The 20,349-nt window shown below is 39.4% G+C and overlaps 1 protein-coding gene across 6 annotated transcripts; it reads right to left on the bottom strand.

Moving 5' to 3' along the window:
- Window positions 1-5,563: 5,563 nt before the first annotated feature.
- Window positions 5,564-17,963, bottom strand: exo1 (exonuclease 1). 6 transcript variants are annotated; one of them, XM_020098580.2, is made up of 14 exons: window positions 17,825-17,963; window positions 15,485-15,675; window positions 15,234-15,353; window positions 14,297-14,420; window positions 13,127-13,264; window positions 11,643-11,855; window positions 10,985-11,172; window positions 10,769-10,871; window positions 10,469-10,682; window positions 9,825-10,011; window positions 7,956-8,505; window positions 7,721-7,801; window positions 5,997-6,241; window positions 5,564-5,803 (listed from the first exon to the last, which is right to left on the bottom strand). In XM_020098580.2, exons 2-13 carry the CDS (start codon window positions 15,643-15,645, stop codon window positions 6,041-6,043), a joined length of 2,280 nt encoding a protein of 759 aa, XP_019954139.2. In that variant the 5' UTR covers window positions 15,646-15,675; window positions 17,825-17,963; the 3' UTR covers window positions 5,564-5,803; window positions 5,997-6,040. The 6 variants fall into 6 exon arrangements, with proteins under 6 accessions (XP_019954139.2, XP_019954111.2, XP_019954131.2 ...); XM_020098552.2 differs by having other exon boundaries at window positions 6,045-6,241; XM_020098572.2 differs by having other exon boundaries at window positions 6,045-6,241; window positions 10,469-10,679.
- Window positions 17,964-20,349: the final 2,386 nt, after the last annotated feature.

The raw sequence follows: 20,349 nt of genomic DNA, 5'->3' as shown, positions 1-20,349 counted from the left end.
ACAAACACAGACATACACACAAACACACACTTACAACAGCACAAATGTTGTTTGCGCGAGCCAAACTAACTGGTACGTTGTGGGTTCTGCAGCAGAGGTTGGATTTTCTTCTTTTTGTTTATCAGCCCAACAGCCCCCTCGTTAGCTGTTTACTTGCAGTGCCGACATGTGCACTTGTCTCTGCTGTCGATGGGTGAGCGCACAGACATTGTCATTCCGGTTATTGCGTAGCAGTGGTCGCAGCAGTGGGGAAAGGCATGTGGAGCATGTGGAGGAAAGTGAGCTTTCTGCAGCACTACGGGTTGACACTGAAACTGACACAAGCTCTGTCATTCAGGCCCTGAAGTGTGCCAAGGGTTACATACCTCATGTTTAGGTTGTTAGCAGCTCGTTCTGAAACCAGTGAGCAGAATGACTTGTTGCAACTTACACATTGTCATTCACACTGAAGACACGTGCAAGACGTTTCAGCTTCACTGTAGCGCACACAGAGAGCCAGAGAAGCATTGCTTTGTTTCATCAAGCAATCTATTAAATAATAAAAACGCTCATTTCAAAAATAATGTTGCCGTGGCCTCCGTCAGTCCCATGAATATGTTGTCTCAGGAACACCCGGAGGGAATTTCTTCAAATTTGTCACAAACATCCACTTGGACTCTGGGATGAACAGATGTTTGGTGGCATGTTTTTGACCACAAGTCATATATTTTGATTGGATAAAATGATGATGTGATGACCTTTTACCTCCCAAAGGTCAAAGGTCAGCCTCACTATAATACTGACTATATTTATATTCAGCTTTTTTAGTCTAGGTGACTAGATGACCACTCAAAGCTCTTTACAGTGCATCCATGTGCAGCACTTATCTATGAGAACAGGCGATTTTGGGATTCAGTACCTTGCCCCGAAGACGACCGCTCTCCCCCCTGAGCCACAGCTGCTCAGCCCTTATCCAACAAAGATTTTCCTGCAACTTGACTGGTCGGTGGAGGCAAACGAGTGTGAGGTGGCAATTCTAGTTATGTGCATAGGTATCTCGTACTTATTGTTGTCTTTATCTTCCCTATCAAACACTATTTCCCAGAGCACATGTTAATGTCACCAGCTTAGAAGAAAAGACCAGTAGCCATCAGTTCAGACATGGCTGCAACTGGAAAGGCAACATATGTAGATATATAGACAGCGGAGAGGTCGGAAAGTGCAGATGACAGTAGAAGCTACTGTCATCTGCACTTTCCGATCAATTTCATGCTTAGATAATTCCTGGGAGCTGAAATTTCCTCAAAAATTACACTGAGTTACCTAAGTACATTGAACAGCAGAGGGAGGGGGGGGGGAAGTCAAATATTTTTGTCCTCTGCGACAGAGACATCCTGTTTAACCTGAGCCAGCAGTTTTAAATAGCTGATAAAAAAAGCTTGACTCCTAAAATTGTAGGGCAGCCAACAGTTAGTGCAGGTGATTGCTACTTATTATTCAATAAAGTAGACTGGTGCGGTGCCCGTTCTAAACCTCTCCGTTTGAAAATATTAGTTTCAGGAGAACTAAATTTTACCTTTGAGCAAAGGGTTCACCAATTTTTTTTTATTTAACGATGAAAAGAAATTATAGAATCAACCGGAAGGTTGATGGTTTGATCTCCACTCCCTTGAGCAAGGCACACCCCCCCCCCCCCAACATCTGCTCCCCGGGCGCTGGCAACAGCAGCCCACCGCTCCAGTATATGTTTGTACATGGCATCTGTCAATGTGTGTGTTTCTATGCGTGTTTAAACAGGTGCCAACTGGATGGGTTAAATGCAGAGAACAATTTCATGTATGCATGTAAAGTGTTAACATGACAATAAAAGTAAATCTTCTTCTTAAGGATAGGCTTAGGTATTCAGATTTAACATCAACTTTACAGATCCACTTGTTGAGTTGTTCTCTATACTCTCTTGTATTGTGGCTCATTTCACTTTGCCTCCGGATATATGACCTGGACGATGTCACATATTTATTTTCATGTAAACTTACTACATAACATCAGCTGTATGTGTATATAGAGTTATAGCAACAGTAAATACAGCTATAGTCAAGGGCAAAATAGAACGAAGCAAACAACCAGAAATAAATAGATAAACATAAATAGGTTAAATACCATACCGACATTGTATAATATTATAATTACTGTCCTTTTTATATAAAATATATAATTTAATTAAAATATAACTTGATTGAAGAAATTTTATTCAATGATTTCTAACTAGTTTAGAAAAAATTAAGTTGTATTTAGTACCTTTTACCATTTTTCAATTTACATAATAAAATAAAAGTAGAACAGTATAAAGTAGTAGAGCATACACTCCATCACAGATATAAAAGGTTCAATAACTTAGTGCCTCCCTTCCCCCTGTCTGTCTTTGAGGAAGTGGTTAATAGGTGATAAGAAATGTTCCATCCTCACAAGACATCATTAGAAGATGGAAAGAATGTTACGTGTTTGAACTATCATGGTAAACCAATGTAATTTTTCCCACATATATTTCACCTAATTTGAATTGACCCATGATCAGCTGTGGGAGGAAAATAAGCTTCACAATTACACTTTTAAAACCATTATTAGTTTGAAGTGGTTTAAGACGTGTGTTTACCACACACACAGAAGATCACAGCTGCCGGATGCTTTCGAGTGTTCAAGTGAGCACGTGTGGTGTCTTCACAGACCCACAAATGTCACATACACAGTTAAATGTGATCTATGTAAAAGGAACGTGTTGAGACAGGCCTGCATTTTTTTTATTATAGCCCCCCACTACAACCCTGTGAACGTGATCAGACTGTCATAGCAACAGGTTTCTTTGGTTTCACATGGTATCAGTCAATGATGTTGTGCTAATAATGTCAATATACTGTATGTGAAATGCATTAACTATGGGTTTGAAGAAGCTGTGGTATGCCAGGCATACTTCAGTCGCTTTTCAACCAGCCTGACTTATCCACTCATTACACTCAGTGGATCCCTCACATGCAACTCTCTCAAGGTTTCTGGGCTTTTCACTCCTTATTCAAAAGGGTTCTCTTGGTAGTTTTTCCTTACTATTGCAGCCAAGTCTTATCAATTTTCAATCAATTCAGTCACAATGACTGTGTGTGCAGCCCCTTGTCTTGTTTAGGTGCAAAGTAAAAGGTAATGACCCTCCCTGTGTATAGTTGATTCAGGATTGTTTCGCTGAGATTTGTTTTAACAAAAAAGCTTTATTCACTGGGACCTGCTCATGTCATGTGTTCAGAAGGGAATGCTGTGAAACTGCATTCCTGGCCCTGTGTTGTGCAGAGCACGGATTTCATTTCTTACTCTTTAAAGCTTCAACAACACATCCACATGTATTCACTGTAGGTACATAAAGTTATAACCAATAGGTACAGTGATGAATGTGAGACAATCACATCTTCTCTGCTTGTATCCACTACCACAGACATTCCAAACATTCTGCAGGTTCACTTCCTTGAGGGTTCCACACAAAGCAGGATAATTGTACATCTACATCTGCACAGTGTGTACAGGTAATATCATCTAACTGGAGCTGGGTTATGAAATGAACAGTTGGAAAGTAACCATGTCACCATGCACATGAGGGATCCTGCATAATATCAAAACACCTGTAGTTTTGGGGTTGGAATACATGTGACCTGAGTGATGCACCTTGCCTTCTCATTCCTACACTAAGCAACTCCTGCTTTAATTGCAGCAGAACAAGGTGGAGCACAGCCGGTAGCATTCTGCCAAAACTAACAGTGGAGTCTTCAAGTATTAAAAATCTCTTTTCAGCTGGTCCAGCAGCTTGGAGTTGTTTCATTAACAGTGTTAAATGTCCCTTTGTTTACACGTTTTTTTCATTTGTCCCATTTCCCTTTGTTACACAATTTATTTTTAGAGATTGTGAAAAGGCAAAATAAAAACAAGGTTTGCAAGATCACAAAAAAATTCAAATAAATAAGTGGGATTCAGGCAATCTCATCAAATACGCTGCTTTTGTCTCTTCAGCTGTGCTGTAATTAGGACACACTTGAGTCAAGGCTAAAGCAGTCACTGAGGTTGCTGGCCCCTGAGCAACAATAAGTCAGGCTGGTTGAAAAGCGACTGAAGTATGCCTGGTATCTGGATTAGCTCTGGTATTCTGGCCCACAGCAACATTGAGCAATGATCAAAGCAATAAAATTCCCTTCATACACACTCACCTCCTGTCACAACACTTGTAGACTATGACAATCATGCAAGATAAAGCTCACAGAGATGCGGAGGTCTCCTTCCTCAGTCATGGAAGAACTATTCACACCACTTATTGACTTAATGATTGCAGTGTTGAAGTACAACAGTATTACCAGATGCGCTGTTACAGCATTTTATTTTGTAGCTGCTTTATCTGGCTAATCAAAAATGAACGAGGAAAGTTGACTAAGAGTGTGTTTTCCTCTTTGTGAGTTCAACCTTCCATTTGTTAGAAGAAAATAATGTACAATTGAAATTAAATACAAGTCATATGTAAATATAAGAATAGCAGTGAGCAGGGAGGAAATGTTGACTTTTAAATGTCCTGGTGGACATATATGTAATATTACAAATGTAATGAAGTTACAATAAAATGTTCTGGGTAAAATTTATATCTCATCATATATGAATAATGAGTATAAAACAGGAATGTCACCAGATGTAAGAAACCTGGGTACAAGTCTTTATTACATGTGGTGATTTACAACGTAATAAGAATCACAGCTTGTGGAGTGCAGATGTGTAGATGTTTGGGATTGGACTTAGACTTAGAGAGAAGGTTAAAATTAACCAGTCTTGTGTATGTACTATATTATCATGTATGTATGTGTGTGTATTTTTAAACAAATCCTTAAAATTGTCAATTAAAAGTGAATCACTTGGAGTCAGGAGGCCTCAAGGCTTGACCGTAGGGACATTTAATGGGGGGTAGAATTATTACCTTAATCAGCTCGGGGGAAGTTTCAATTCAGGAACTCCTGAATAAACTGGGTGGTACATGTAAATTTGATAATTTATAGACACAGAACGTGTAAATGAGCCATTCCCTCGGCTCATCTAGAGATGAAACAGTTTGACTAGAGCCATTATATCCTCCTCAGAAGTAGTTGCAGGTTGACAGATATGAAAACTACAAGCAGGGTGACAAGAACAAACCTCATCAGGGGTTTTAGTCTGTCCAAATAACACAACTAAAGATGCACATAAGAGCCTTTGACACCGCTATCATAATCAATATTATCAATAAATATCAGCAGAAAAGTCTCGGCTCAGTCTGCAAGGTGCAGATACTCACCATGCTTTTGGAGACATAACAAGCCAGCAGTCTTGTCGCCGCATTCTTTGGCTTGCATGCAGGTAGGAGGTTTTTCAGTAAACACTCAAGTATGCATTGTGCATTCTTAGAGCCACCTCACTACATGACACATTCTTTGGTTGCTGTGCTGAAGCAACACACACAGTACCTGAAGGATGTCACACAAACACTCTCAATATAGAGTTCACTCAAAACCAAAGCAAGGATGCACTTGGATCATAGGAGGGTTGCTTTATTTATAACTAGAAATACAAGTTGATGATAATTGAATTGACATACATGGTATGTTTAAAAACGTCACTCCCACACAGAGCTGTGTGAAACATTCCAAGCATCTATCAGAAGCTGATGATTAATCCGATGTCTGTGTGAGACGAGCTGGTCAGCACGTTGTCTTTGACTGGAGATACGGGCTTTGGCTTTCCGTCTGTACCGGAAGTCAACTTCTGGGTATCTCTGTAAAACAAAACAAACATGGTCTGAGAGCTCTTACATTAGGAACTATAAAAAAACTAACTGCTGATAAAACATTCTGGCTTAACAGCCATGATTCAACAATGCCTCAGTGGCAAAGTGTTCACAATCTACTGTGATCAGCAAAGAGCCAACACTGTTGGATATGGTCTTGTGAACCGAACTAATGACTGACCCCAAATATTCGGATGATCTACAAAGTAATTGAGTATTTCTCAGTTACTTTTTGAAGCTGAAGTTCTTCCACAGGCTGCTGATGGTGGCCTGGACTCCAGGGCTGTTCTCATTATTGGGGGAGGAAACTTTCTTTCCAGATCCCACAGACTTCTTCCTCAGTCCACTGGCCCTGGCTGGGCCCAACGTCGGCACTTTTGTTGCTTGACTGTGGTTGATGGACTTCAGTTTTGACAGACCTGAAACCTACAGGCATAAAGACAAGATTAAAAACACAGACGGGATTAAAACACAAAGGAAAAAAATTCAGTGTTGAACTGAACTGTAATAGAAATTTCTTAAAGGTCCAGTGTGTAAGATTTAGGTGAGATGGATCTATCTGCATAATTCTAGTGATGGTTTCACAAGTGTGTTTCATCTAAACTGGACAAATTGTTGTTTTCTTTATACTAGAATGGGCCCATATATGTAAATACTTTATATTTACATCAGGAGCAGGTCCTCTCTACCGAGGCCGCCATGTTTTTTTACAGTTGATGAAACTGGACAAAGTAAACAACTTTTGAGATTTTATGACAACTAAAGGTTTCCACAGATTCTTTCAACTTTGAAAGGGGAGGGTGAGGTGAGGGGTGTTCAGCTGCAACATGAAACTTCACCACTAAATATCACTAAATTCTACACACTAAACCTTTAAATGATATTATTTCTCTGATCTGCTGTAAGTGTGTCGTTGTAAGGGTGTTACTACCGTTGCACAGTTGCAAAGAAGATGAACATGAAAGTTAATGCATCCATTGCACTTCTGTACGTCCCTCATGTGTGATTCTCTCTGAAGTTTCTCTGAAGGACAGAGGATGTCACAACTTGCTAAACCCTATATAGGCTATACAAATACACTCTACTCTACAATCTCTCTCCAATGTGCATGTCTGTGAGCCCTCTGTGTGTGTGTGTGTGTGTGGGGTGTATTTTTATACTGCATGTATAAAAATAAGTGTAAAACGAATTTCTCCTCTTGTGGGATTAATAAAGGAAATTAAAAAAAAATTGAATTTGATTGATTGATTCTAAAAGTGAACCAAAATCATCTGGATCTCCCACTGGTGGCTGGCTGCAGTATAGGTCATAAACCCTGCCTCCTTCGTGTTAGTGGATAGCACATGGACCAAAGTAACAATTCAAAGCACACATTAAATAAATATTTCCTTGAGATAGTTTCTGTCATTTGATGTTTGTTGTTTTCGTTTCTCATAAATTTGGCGTTATTAAAGCTTTTACATGCAGTAAACTGATGTCACCTGCACTCATGTGGATATGATTTAATAGATTTTTACAACTAGATATCACTTATTAAATCATGTTAAATCTAAACGATTGAGAATTGATTTTTATAACTGGTATTGATTTCACACTTGATTTTTAGCTGCTTGTAAGTTATGATGATGTTGCAGGAAATAGATGAATAACGGCAGGATCAGTGTTATTGCAGAGCTTTATGTTGTCACAGTTAAGTTGGCTTTGACCTTCAGTCATCATTTCATTATTTACGTTTACATATTTGTCTGGAAATGTGTAATAATTATTATATTATTTCTATAACATAATGTCACTTCACCGTCCCAGGTGATGTGAACATTTGTGTCATCGGTAAATACACAATACTTAAAATTATGATAGAACCAAAAGTCTGTTGGATGTTAAATGCTGGATGCTCAAACCCACCTTTGACCCCAGGCTGCCAGATTTCTTATCTGAATATGTTGGACTCTGCTCCACTTTGGAATCGCTGTGCAAATTTATTTCCTGAGGGGGCACATGAAAAACACGTGTAAGAACAAAATACCAGGCTACTAAAATAGTTTTCTCCACACCCACTCTATGATGATGCATTTGTGTAGGCTGACCTCACAGGTTACATTTAGGTATATAAGTCAAATTGAGATTTGTATGAACATACAGATGTTGCGTCATCCTGGTCGAAGGAGGGGAGGCTGCGGTTGGGGACTTCCTCTTTATGGCAGGATGTGTGGTAAGGCTGAGACTGGGAGAAGTAGGCACTGTCCTGGGACGGAGGGGAGTCTGGGAGGTTGTCCTCTGGTATTTCGTCAGTGGAGGATGGACACAAGGATGACGCTTCTTTACAGGGATTGTGGGTCTTTGGAGAGGAGGAAAATCTCTCCCTCTTAAACTGAAATTGCTGAAGGGCAGCCAGGCCTGAGGTGGACTGAGGAGTGTTTGATTTTTCCATGGAGGAGGAGCTGCCCGACCATTTAAACAGCCTGAGGCCTTGACTGGCTGAACTGGGGGGTGTAGTGGTTGGTGATGGAGGTGGGCTTGGGGTGTCCACAGATGGAACATCAGGACCGTCGCTGTCACTGGTCTGGTTGCTGGGAGAGGACTTGTCCTCAGTGGGACTTGCAGCTGTGGGCTCCCCACCATGAGGTAAATCCTCCTGAGCAGACTCCTTGGTGCTCAGACTGACTGTGGAGCTGGAACTGCTGAAGAATCTGCATGTGGGAATAAACCAACATCATGATGATATTCAGTTTTTGTCTTATTCTGATTAATACACACTGAAGCTGTGTGACTATGAAAACTATACTATAGTTCCTATTCTAGCAGCCGGTATTGTAATCACAGGTACAGCTAATTGCTTAAAGGAATAGTTTTTTGGGGGGGAAATAACCATTTGGTTTGATTCAAAATGAAACCGGAAATTACAAACAGTCCGCACAAGAGGATGAAAGTCCCAAAAACTGACAGCGGTATCTAAAACCATCAACAGGTGGGATACCAGCTGCAAATCAGCATTACAAAAATAAACAGGGCTCCAAATAAACACCACTTCTAAATCTGTAAAATTACACATCTCTCTCATATAATTAACAATCTCGTTTGTTTAATCTGTACACATGGAAATGTAAAAACAGTAACTTGTGCTTTTATGGGGAATTACATGCTGGAACTAATCACGCAATACCGCCGGGCTGCATCTCTGGCTACAGGTGATGAAAAGTAGTGTGAAGTCACACCAAAGCAGCATTTAGAAGCACCTATGTATATATATATATATATATATATATATATATATTTTTTTTTTTTTTTCAAATAACTGCACTCTGCCAGAATATAAAGTGCTGCGATAAAAAAGAGTACTGGTTGTACCTCATAAAAAGTTTGTTTTACAACCAAGTAGCAACCATGTTAGCTGACTAACCGATAGGGCTGACCAGTTGTAGCACAGCTCGACAGCTGCGGTGCTGCAGCAACTAGCCAGCTGATTAGTCACTATGTTAACAATCATATTGTAAGACTCATGTTAGTTTATGGCTTCCATTCTTTATGCTGAGCTAAGCTAACCACACCCTGACTACATGTCCCCTACTCAATGCACAGGCATGAACTCATTCATCCTGTACACTCTGAGAATGAGAGTGAGTACACAAATCTAAAACTGGAGCTCAAGTTAACATGACACATTATTATGTGCGTCATGTGTCCGAGCAGCTACCCATATCTAATTGAGCACATGAGGTGCAGCTACATCTTTCTTAAATGATTTTTTATAACTAAATCTTAACATTTCAGATAAACCATTTTTAGAAACACTGCTTTCAGGATTTGATCCCGAAATCTCTCTGATGTTGTAATTCTTTTGCAGTCCAAAGTGATTTTCAAAGAAATTCAAATGCATTTCGAGGCAACATATCACTGTACTGTTTATGCACACAGTTGTATAGTTATACTGTTTGTGTTGCTAACTCTCTGTTATAAACTTTTGTCGAGGAAAAGGTGATCAGATGTGGTTAAGTCCATATGATGTCACCTGCTGCATGTGGCCTGGCCATCCTCCTCAGCTTCCTGGTTCCTCCTCTGCAGCAGCGTGGCGAAGCGGTTGCGTGGTCGTGACTGACATGTGAATTTGGGCTTGTCAGGCTGTTGGTCTGTCTTGGACCGTTTCTGACTGGAGGAGGAGTACTGCTGCAGCACGTCCTGGTCGGATACTCCAGAGTCTAAGGGAGAAAGTACAATTCTGGTATTAAAATCACATACAATTTTTTATAAATACTTTCTCTGTCATAATAAGCTTTATACTGCAAGTTTATCTATTATTTTTTATTATCATCCTAGTATTTTGCTGCCAGTGACACAGATTCCTTAACAGATAGTATGAACAGATTCAATTTAATTAAAAGATGAAAGTGTTGAGTTGGGTGAATCAATTCTCTAAAAAAAAAAGAAATCTAGGTACATAGAAACCAAAAAACATATTTTTTTAACTTTTTACTGGTTTGGTCCATGACTATGACAAGTAGAATTATATAATATATAATAAATGATTTTATAAAATACAAATGATTGGGTTTCAACAATGATTGTCAAGCGAAATGGATTTCGAGCTGTAGATCTACTAAGAAGGTATATTGCAACAAGTGGCATGTTGCAGTGAAAACAGAGTAACAAGCTCACCTTCTCTTGGTCTCTTCACCTGCAGCTCTCTGCAGGGCAGCCTCAGACCCTGTAAGCCGATGACTCTCTCCTTCCCCCTGGTGGAGGAAATCCTGTCTGGAGACTCAGCAGAACAGGGCGGGGCAGCAGAGGTTGGCTTGAAGTCTACACTCCAGATACTAGGCCCAGTGGGAGCTGGTGAGTCATTCCAGTGCCGTCTGTGGCGTTTAGGCTTCTGACAAAACATTAGAGAAGTTGATAGAAATTAAATGCAACTCTTCATTTTGATCATCAGGTCTTATTTAACGGATGAAGTGATACCTGTAAAGGGGGTTTGTCTGGGTTGAAGTCATCGATCCTCGCCATCGTGTTGATGTCAAGGTTTCCTAAGGCCATTTGCAAGCCTTTCTCATCTCCTACATTTCTGGATTCAGCATTGTCAAGGGCACAACAGTGGTAGATTGAACTTAACAGTATCTATTCTGAAAGCAAATGCAGAGATGTGACACTTCATCGGGTGTCACTGATTCAGGATACAGTCCAGCGTAGCTGAGCGTGGCTGGGTCAGTGTGCTCAGGGTATGGGTTGAGAGGTACAACCTTCCTCCTGATGGGATCGAAGACGAGCTGGTGGAGGAAGGTGTTGTTGGCTCTGATGAACCCCTCGATGTATTGCTCAGGAACCACTAGATTTGATTTCAGGTACTGGCCCATCTTCCTGATCACCTAATAAAGAAAATGCATGCATACAATATATATCTTAACAAAGACTGAAATGATACCCTATGATGTGTAATATCACTTTGTAAAATATATTTTGTATTCAATTGTAAATATTATTTATTAGTTACAGTATTTTCTCATTGGTAAAAATGTAATGTATTCTACTGTGCAGTTGTTTCTTTTATAGTTAATTAATTTGGATTTTATTTGATGTACTCCAATGTAACATTTGTTGGTAACTGTAGCATTTGTGAGCACAGAATATCTTCTTTCATGCATCTCACTTGAAAACTCTCAGAAAATGGTGATGTCATATTTTCCAGTCAGCTGATTGGTAAGACAGCAGACATCTTTGTCTTGGTTTTAGTCTGATGACCTGAACATGCAGCACTGCCTTCAGAAGCAGCCGTGGAATCCCAAGTTCACTCAGGGTTTACATAGCTAAAAGCTTTATCCTCTTCATCTGGTCTTACCTTTAGGATATCCGGGTCTTGGGCCAGCCGTAGCAGCTTGCAGGCTTTGCCCAGGCCAATGCCATGCAGGGAGGCAAGATAGTCGCAGCCAGAGAGGATGCACATGTACCGAAACTTCTCCTCTGTGAAAACGTTCCCCAAGCTGCGACATCGGCCCAGGTTACTCTGGTCTATCTCCAGACCGTTGCCCTGCTTGTCCATTTTGAGAATCACCTAGATGATTGTGAAAGACGACTGATGAGGGGGGTAACTGATTTTGGTTTGGGTAATGTCTGTTTCTGTTGAACTTAGTTTGCTGTAAAACACACTGCACAACCATCCATGATATGATTCACGGTTTCTCTCCCCTCTAAATTGTTGTTATGAATAAAGTACATAAAGTAAGCACTAGTGCCCTTTCACCCATTTTGTTTTGTTTGAATAAACAGTCAGACACCTCACCCTTCACTACACAACCATCAGGGCTCCTCTAGACTTTCACATCCTCTCTTTCTCAGGCTTTGACATTCAATTTTAAATAAAATAATGGAAACTATATTAAGGTTTCAAACTACAGCTTTGATTTAGTAGGTTTGCATTGAATGTACAGTGCCCAAATCTTAGCTGTTTAAAACTAAGTCAACATCTACACAAAGTAAAACAACATAATCAAATGTAATATTTAGTGGAAACTCCTTTACTGACAGTGACTGTGTGAAGTCTTTGACCCACAGACTTTGTATCTTCTCTCTGGTGATTCTCTCTCACAGCTTCTCTGCAGCCTCCTTCTGCTCTTTCTGTTGTGGGTTCTCTCTGCCTTTAGTCTGTGCTTCACCAAGTAACAACTTTTGAAGCATTTGATCGAATCAAAAAAATACACCTGTATAGCTCTGATATGCATGAAATGATCTAGCAAGAAATCATGAATGAATGTGCCAGTGCATTCATTCCATCGGCAGCGATGGATCACGAGCCATTACGTTGTTCTCATTTTCCTCTTTACATCATTTTGACAGAAGTTGGCTTTTATTTCATCAGTCCATTAAACTTTGTTCCAGAACTCTACTGCTGTCTTTTTACAGTGTGTTTTTGCAAACTCTATCTATCTTATTTAAATGTCTATCTTGATCAGTGAAAACAGAAACATTTGCATCTACATCCTGCTGCCAGAAAGACGGTTTTCTTCATCGTGCAAATTATTGTCAACAACAAAACCTGTGCTTCTCGGTCGACCAGGTCATTTTGCCATTTTCTAGTTTCTATCTATCTATCTCTATTTGGTATTGTGGATTATAAGAGACACATCTCATACACTGTTCTTTCATATAAATGTAAACCTACCCAAAATAAATGGATCTGACATTTCAATGTGGTGTCCATTATTTCATGTTCTTAAGTTCAGGGCTTGAAGAGAAAATGTGCAACAGTCCAAATATTTACAATCTTGTCCATATATACACCATACTGTGTATGGGGATGCATTCCCTGGGTCTAGTTCTTCATACCTTTTTACATCCGAATGCCAGCAGGTCAGAGTCTTCAGTGATGACAGCCTGGGCCAAACCAGATTTAGTGAGGAAAGCTAGCTGAGCATCAGCTTCATATGGAGCCACCACACAGTCCACCCCTTTGGCCCTTGCAGCCTGGTAAAAAAAGAAAATCAAAGTCACACACAGAAAAAGAAAACATTTCCTGTTATACCAGCATGCAACATATGGCACATAACCATAAAGCCTGAAATGAAACGAGAGAAACAAAAACTGTGCCTGGAAACGTGCATATCTCTGGGGTTCATGAAGATACATTACAGATTGTCTTTAGTTGTGAGCACATTCAAACTCATCTTTTGCAAATGTTACGATGCCAGAACCTATTTTCTTTTAAAACCAGAATGAGCTCTGAAGATGGGTGTGCTTTCTGAGTAATGACTATATTGATGCACTGCATGCTATTGCTTTTAGACCAATCAGAGAGCCCCTTGTGTGGATACTAGATATTGACATATCAGTAACCTTTCATTGCTTGAGGAGGAGCATAGTGTAGGAGGCATTGTGGTAGTTTAATTGAGTTTGCCAGGAATTCCACCTGTCCTGGATCCAGACACTTCATGTGTCAGATTTGTTATCCTCCACCTTCTGTTAAAGTGTGTGAAACAGAAAAGGCTGTTTCACTGCCCTTCAGAGTGCAGCTCTTATTAGTCGGTTTCTAAAAGTTATAGGGGTCTGAGAAATATCCTGAGTCTACACACAAGCACTCTTCACCCTCCAGGCTGCACTCAGAGTCCCTTTATGAGCTTGGCACACATGCTCTACGGGCCCATGGTTGATAGCTCATTCAGGAATTACACACAGTATGCCAGGCAGGAAGAGTGAAATAGAATGAGAGTTTCAAATGTAACATGGTTACGTGAATACTGGCTCTCTGACATTGTTCACCATCCCTTAGAATCTTGTAAGGTAGATTCTATCAGGGGTGGCTGCGAGGTGTCAAGCTTGTGCATCAGGATTCCTGTGTCACCCAGGTGATACATGGCTTTTTCAGTACTAGGTCTCAACCTCCTGCACATGTGCATGATGTATATATTGAGGAACACCTCCTTTTACTGTCACAACATTTGTAACTCCGGTTTTTCCCTGTGCATAGGTGAAGACAACATTAATGGCGTTAAGGCTCACCTTAATAAGATTATGAGCCATGGCTGGTGTGATGTTAACACAGCGGGTGAAACAGTCCCTGGCCTCAGACAATTTGCCTTCGCGTAGCAGCTGTCGGCCTTTTTGAAGGTTGGCTTGTCTGCGCCTGAAAGGTACATGAATGAAAGCGGATTATTATATGAAACACTTTGGACTACAGACAGTTCCAAGTTCACATTGTACAAAGCTAAATGAGGAGAAGAGAAGGGTGATGTGTCCTAAAGCTGACGTCAATGATGCAAACCTACAAAAAAAAAAGCTGTCTGGGTAAATTACTGTTTTTTTAAAGGTATCTCCAGATGCAGAAAAAGGTTTAATGCTGTTGTGCCACTTTTTTAGCTGCAAAGACAAAATTAGCAAAGTGACAAATACACTGGACTTTTGGACGCTATGGAATTCTCGATGTTAAAACATTCATTTGCGGGAATGTGTTTGGTCTCACCTGTCTACAAGTATGTGCATTCCTCTTAGCACCTTTACACAAACACTGTTGTTCTTTTGCAATTTTGGAATGCAGTCCTTCAAACAAACCTGTTTGAGTCAGTTTGTTTCCAGGAATGAGAAACACTGGATTATTGTGTTTGGTGCAGGACAACAGTATTTCTCAGCAACACTTGATAATGTAGATACTCTTTTGCAGCATTCTCCACATTCCTGTTTTAGTGAAGTCCTATCTGACACATCTCCTTTTCAAAATGTTGGTGCAAGTATTGGTAGATAATTTTATCTGACCAACTGGAACTCAAAAAATGACGATACATTTTTGGGAGGGACTCCAGTATACACTTTCTACAGAGCAGATGAACGACAGGACAACTTGCTTTAATTCACACATTTAAACTAAAAAGCAAACAAAACAAAACAAAAAAAAAAGATTTGTTCGGCCGTCAATATGCATGTACAAACGAGGTATACTCACTCTCTGCGAGCCTTTTCCACTTCTTGTTTGGAGGGCAGATTGCGTCCATCAAATACCAGCACTGGTTTGACACCAAAGGTCAACAACATGTCGACAAATTTCATGCAGTACCATACATATCTGGGTTTGGAAAAAATGAAAGTGCCAATATCAGTTTTGGGATGTTAAACCCTTGTTACAGGCAGATTACAAGGTAAATACTGGTGCTTGTGAAAACATTCGGACTCATCTAAAATAATGAACACGCTTACTGGTCAGTGGGTTCTCCTTTAGCCAGCTTCTCAGCACATGAAAACGCTCCTTTGTGGAGCCAGCAGTATGTGTCCACAGCCACTGTCTGGCCTCTGTATTTTTTCACACTGATGGGCTCAGATGCATCTTTGATGAACTGTAGTAGACCAGAGATTCCCATCTTCAGCTGCAGCTCTGAGGAACACAGACCCTGTGAAAGAAACAGCAAAATACTCAAACAAAGCTCACTGTTAATGACATATGACATTAAGACCATTCCTGAGAGCAAGCTTAAAACTGCCTTATAGATCTGTTATTATATCTTATCTACTCGACTGGTACATTTACTTAACATTGAGTGAATGCAGCGAGTGGAAAATATAGTTTGACGGATAATCTTCCAGGATCTTCCCCTGTTTAAAAAATGAGGCCAAGTACCTACAACATCTGAAAAAACCTGACTTGAACCGTTTATTATTGTACATTACTGTCTATTATTGTTCCAATCATATTCAGTACACATGGTCCTGCTTCTAAAATTAAACTGATCGTGGGCTACAAAGAGACTGACTGACTCTGAAAAAGGCCTGATCATGGAAAGAAGTCTTTGTGATGTATGATAAGATTATTTTTCTGTGTGAGGTTTGCCATCTGCAGTCCAGGCTTTGAGGTCTTTTCCCTCAGCTGTGCCAAGGAATTGGGCAGAGAGATATTTGTTCCTTTCTTGCGATTAATAGCTATGCATTTATATATATATATATATATATATATATATATATATTTTTTTTTTTTTTTTTTTTTTTTTCCCTTTTGGAAGAACAGGTCTGCAGCTTTGTCACCTCACAGTTATTTGACTTGTTGGTAATAAGCTGTCACTGTTTTGATATTCATTTTGTTCTTGAAGCTTTGAATTGTTTCTTTTCTACAACTTTATTAATGTTAACATCATAACATCAGTACTTTATTGTTCCATTCAATGAGACTATTACAAATCTAAAAAAAAAGAAAACCACTTATCTCTATGTGATGGACAGTTTAATCTTATATAATTACAAATGTCTTAACATATAATTATGTGCATTGGACATACCATCCAGACAAACTATACAACAAACCCATGATTAAAGGTCCAGTGAGTACGATTTAGGTAAAAGGATCTATTGACTGAAATAATAATAATCCTAATGATGTTTCCATTAGTGTGTTTCATCTAAATTGTACGAATTGTCGTTTTCTTTACCTTAAAATATTTATATATTTTATATTTACATATGGAGGCCGCCATGTTTTTTTACAGTAGCCCAAACTGGACAAACTAAACACCTTTTGTGTTTTTGTGACAACTGAAGCTACCACAGGTTCTGTTTCATGTTTGGAAGGAGAGGGTGAGGTGAGGGGTGTTCAGCTGCAACATGCAACGTCACCACTAGATGTCACTGAATTCTACACACTGTACCTTTTTTTAAATTTTATTTTAAAGGTACAGTGTGTAGATTTTTTTGTATTAAATACTACAGCCAATAATGAGAAAAAGATAGCCCATGATTAAAATACAGAATAGAAAGGAAAGATATCAAAGATAAATATGTTAAGCGATGAGCATGTTAAGATGAAGTGGAATAACTACACATGTATGCAGATCTTGATTACACAAATATGCAGTATTGCTAAGTACAATAGTTAAAAACAGTGCATTTGATCAAACTAGACTTGCTATATATTTCTATGAGTAGCAGTTCAGCTGGAGCTGAGGCCAGTGCTGAGATGTTTCCTGTGCTCTTCTCCTGGGAGGTGCAGTAAACCACTGCAGCCGAGCTCAGGCTTTGATTCATGATGCTTCTGTTTACAGGCAGCTCTCACATGGTCATGGACACAATGTCCACTGAATCTAAATAAAGCCTTGTCAAACCATCGACACTGATCTGGTGAGAAGTTAAAACACACCATGTCCCTGTTTTCCGTTATTCAAGCTTTCTGCGTGGGGACAGGGCTAACGTTACAGCTAGCTAACACCAACCAACAGTTTAACTGCACATTTCTGGCAACTGAAGAAACCGAATTTGACAAATAACTCAGACAGACTGAAACATGTTATCGATTTGTACCTCATGCTGTGGATACAGTTATTTACAAGCGTGTCAATGTTAAATCAGCGGTTCTGAACGTGTGGTTCTCCGGGTGCAGCGCGTCAGGGAACACGAACGTCTCGTTTAAACCCAGAGCTGAGTTCTTCTGCTACAGCGACGACGAGACAGCAACACAACTAGTGGACACGTTCTCCGTTGAGACGACACAAAGTAACGGAGGCTGCACACAGAAGACAAATCATGCAAAGCAGGGAGTGAGGCGTTAAAACTCACTGACGTGCTGTCGATCGGATCCAAACACAGCAGCCGCTGCAGGAAGAAGAGGATTCCCCGGCGAGTTTGGTTTTAGCGGTAAAACGAGCGCTTTCAGTATGGCCTGCTGTCATTGGTCGGACGGACCGAGAGGGCGGGGTTAGTAGGAGTGCGTTGGACAGGGTTGCCATGTCCGCGGTTTTCCCGGCTGAACTGGGCCTTTCTGAAGGGTTGCCAGACACGCTGCCTGAAGTCAGACCAGAGTCAGAGCATAAACTGTATAAATGACTGTAAGACTGTAGTCAGAACCCAGGAGGAGTTAAAGTAGTCAGCTGCCCCCCATCTCCTTCAATGACATGTATATCATGACTCAACAAACGTGTTTGCTTCTGGTTTCATTCATTACTAATTACACTGTCACTAATTAGAATTAGTGCATTTAACACCTATGAGGGGGCATTCAGGGGTTCAGTGTCTTGCCGAAGGACACTTCGACATGCAGAAGTGAGGTCTAATCCCTCAGCCACCGCTGCTATCCATCCATTCGTTCATTGTGGCTGCAGGAGTCAGCACTTTCCACTCTGTCCTAAGTGTAAGGCTTTGTATGTGTTTTAATATATGTTTTAATATATGTTCATGTGTTGATTTTAATCTGCAGCATGAGTCTGAATAATACATGTAATTTATTTTATTTTAAGGGCAAAATCTAGAAATGTGGCGTTAGGGACGTTTTGGTCTGAACTCAGCTAACGATTATAGAAAATATCATAATAATATGCATATATATGTGTGTGTTTGTGCTGCAACACTGTTACTGTCAGCCATGTCTTTCTACACTGGGTTTTCCTTGAAGAAAAACCATAAACTGTTCATGAGAGGTTATATCAAGAAAGCAGACTTGATTTTTTTGGTTTTCTTGTTCAGAGCAAGAGGATACTGTATAAAGACCTATTGTGTTAAAATTGTTAATAAATGTTTCTTGAAATTTAACGCAAATTGCTCGTATTTATTGGTTAGTCACAAATATTTGTATTTTGTAATGTGGTTATTTTTCTTCCACAGTGGCCACATGTATTCATCTGGTACCTGTGACATCAACTAACAGTAGTGGTCTGAAAGACTGTGGTCTGATGGTTAGTGTGAGGGCGGCCTGGAACTAATCTTTGCATACCGTCTATGATTTCAGTCCCTGTAGCTGATACTGTTACTGAATGATGATTTTCTGTTTCTGTTTATGGTTATACATCACAAATCAATGGTTAGAAAAAAAGAGACAAACAAATGAAAAATGAAATTAGAAAAGTAATGACAATCATTACATTTTATTAAAAACTGTAATTACAAGTTAAAGCATTCACATTTGAGAAGCTGGTTCCCTAAAATGCTTCATATTTTTTGCAAGATAAGGACTTACCTATTTTCTGTCAATCGAATCATCAAATTTTGGAAGTTCTTCCCATGTTTTGGAAATAAAATCTTCACCATAACTTAAGCTGTGATATAAATTAAACTGATTTAAACATACAACATTTCCTGAACATAAAGGAGCACAAAGTACTATTCATAAATACTAAATTACATGCATAAACAAAGCTGTAAAGGTCTTCACCAACCACCTCTCTCTTTAACTAATGACTGTATTTGAAGCCAGAACATCTTGATCATCCCCCAGGTAGTTGGCTGCAGTATTTGTCACAAGCCTCGTCCTTTGTTTTCAGATGGGACATAATGTAAACTTTAAAAAAACATCCTAACAGATAAAAGTATAATAGTAGTGATAAATGCAATAGTGTAACATCACTACAACTGCAGCAGTGATATAGCAGCATCAATCATACATTTTACAATGATAACAATAAATGATAGTTGAGTAGCAGTACCACATCTGGATCATGCAGCTCCAGAGTCACATACCTGCAGAATGAGAACAGGGAGACAGGACATCATATTTTTTCTTTGAATAATCACCAGCTGTTCAATCATTGCATCAATCATTTCTTCACCCTGAATCTCCACTGATTCGCCCATTACCTTAGAGCTTGCCTCAGATTGAATTATGGCTGATTTTGATATATTGAAAACATTATGATAATTAACTACCAGACCTTTAAAATGTTTATTTATACATTTTCATATCATAATCTGAGGATGTAAATAAAAAAAGACTTGCTTGTATTTGGAAATCTTCAGTCTATTTCAAGCAACAGAAACTAAAACAATCATTGCACTTGCCAAAGAAAATCAAATATATAAAGCAAGAATTTATTGAGTCAAACAGTGATTGAAAGACAATCTCAATAATAGTTTGTTTGTGTAGACTCTCGTTGATAAAATCTCTGGTGTCTTGTTTGACTGAAAAAAAGCAAACTAAGAATAAAGTTAATAAATATGAATCATTGCTTAAACTGAGCAGAGGACTTTTCTTAGTTGAGCTCAGAAACAACTGTATATTTAGAGATTCAGAAACTCTCCATACAATATGGTTCTGTTTTTTTTGGCAATAAGTTGTCTCGTTTCCCAGCTTTATGTCCCGCTCTGAATGCATC

This window comes from Paralichthys olivaceus, chromosome 14 (genome assembly GCF_024713975.1).
Source record: "Paralichthys olivaceus isolate ysfri-2021 chromosome 14, ASM2471397v2, whole genome shotgun sequence".
NCBI lineage: Eukaryota > Metazoa > Chordata > Actinopteri > Pleuronectiformes > Paralichthyidae > Paralichthys > Paralichthys olivaceus.
This window is presented reverse-complemented; position numbering and strand designations above follow the sequence as displayed.

What these genes read in the sequence shown, in the direction of transcription:
- exo1 (XM_020098552.2), bottom strand. Translation starts at nt 15,645, where the DNA reads ATGGGAATCTCTGGTCTACTACAGTTCATCAAAGATGCATCTGAGCCC. An exon ending in AAAGGAGAACCCACTGACCA is followed by an intron (nt 15,354 to 15,484) that starts GTAAGCGTGTTC and finishes TTCCAAACCCAG; the next exon opens with ATATGTATGGTACTGCATGA. An exon ending in TGGCATTCGGATGTAAAAAG is followed by an intron (nt 11,856 to 13,126) that starts GTATGAAGAACT and finishes ACAATCATCTAG; the next exon opens with GTGATTCTCAAAATGGACAA.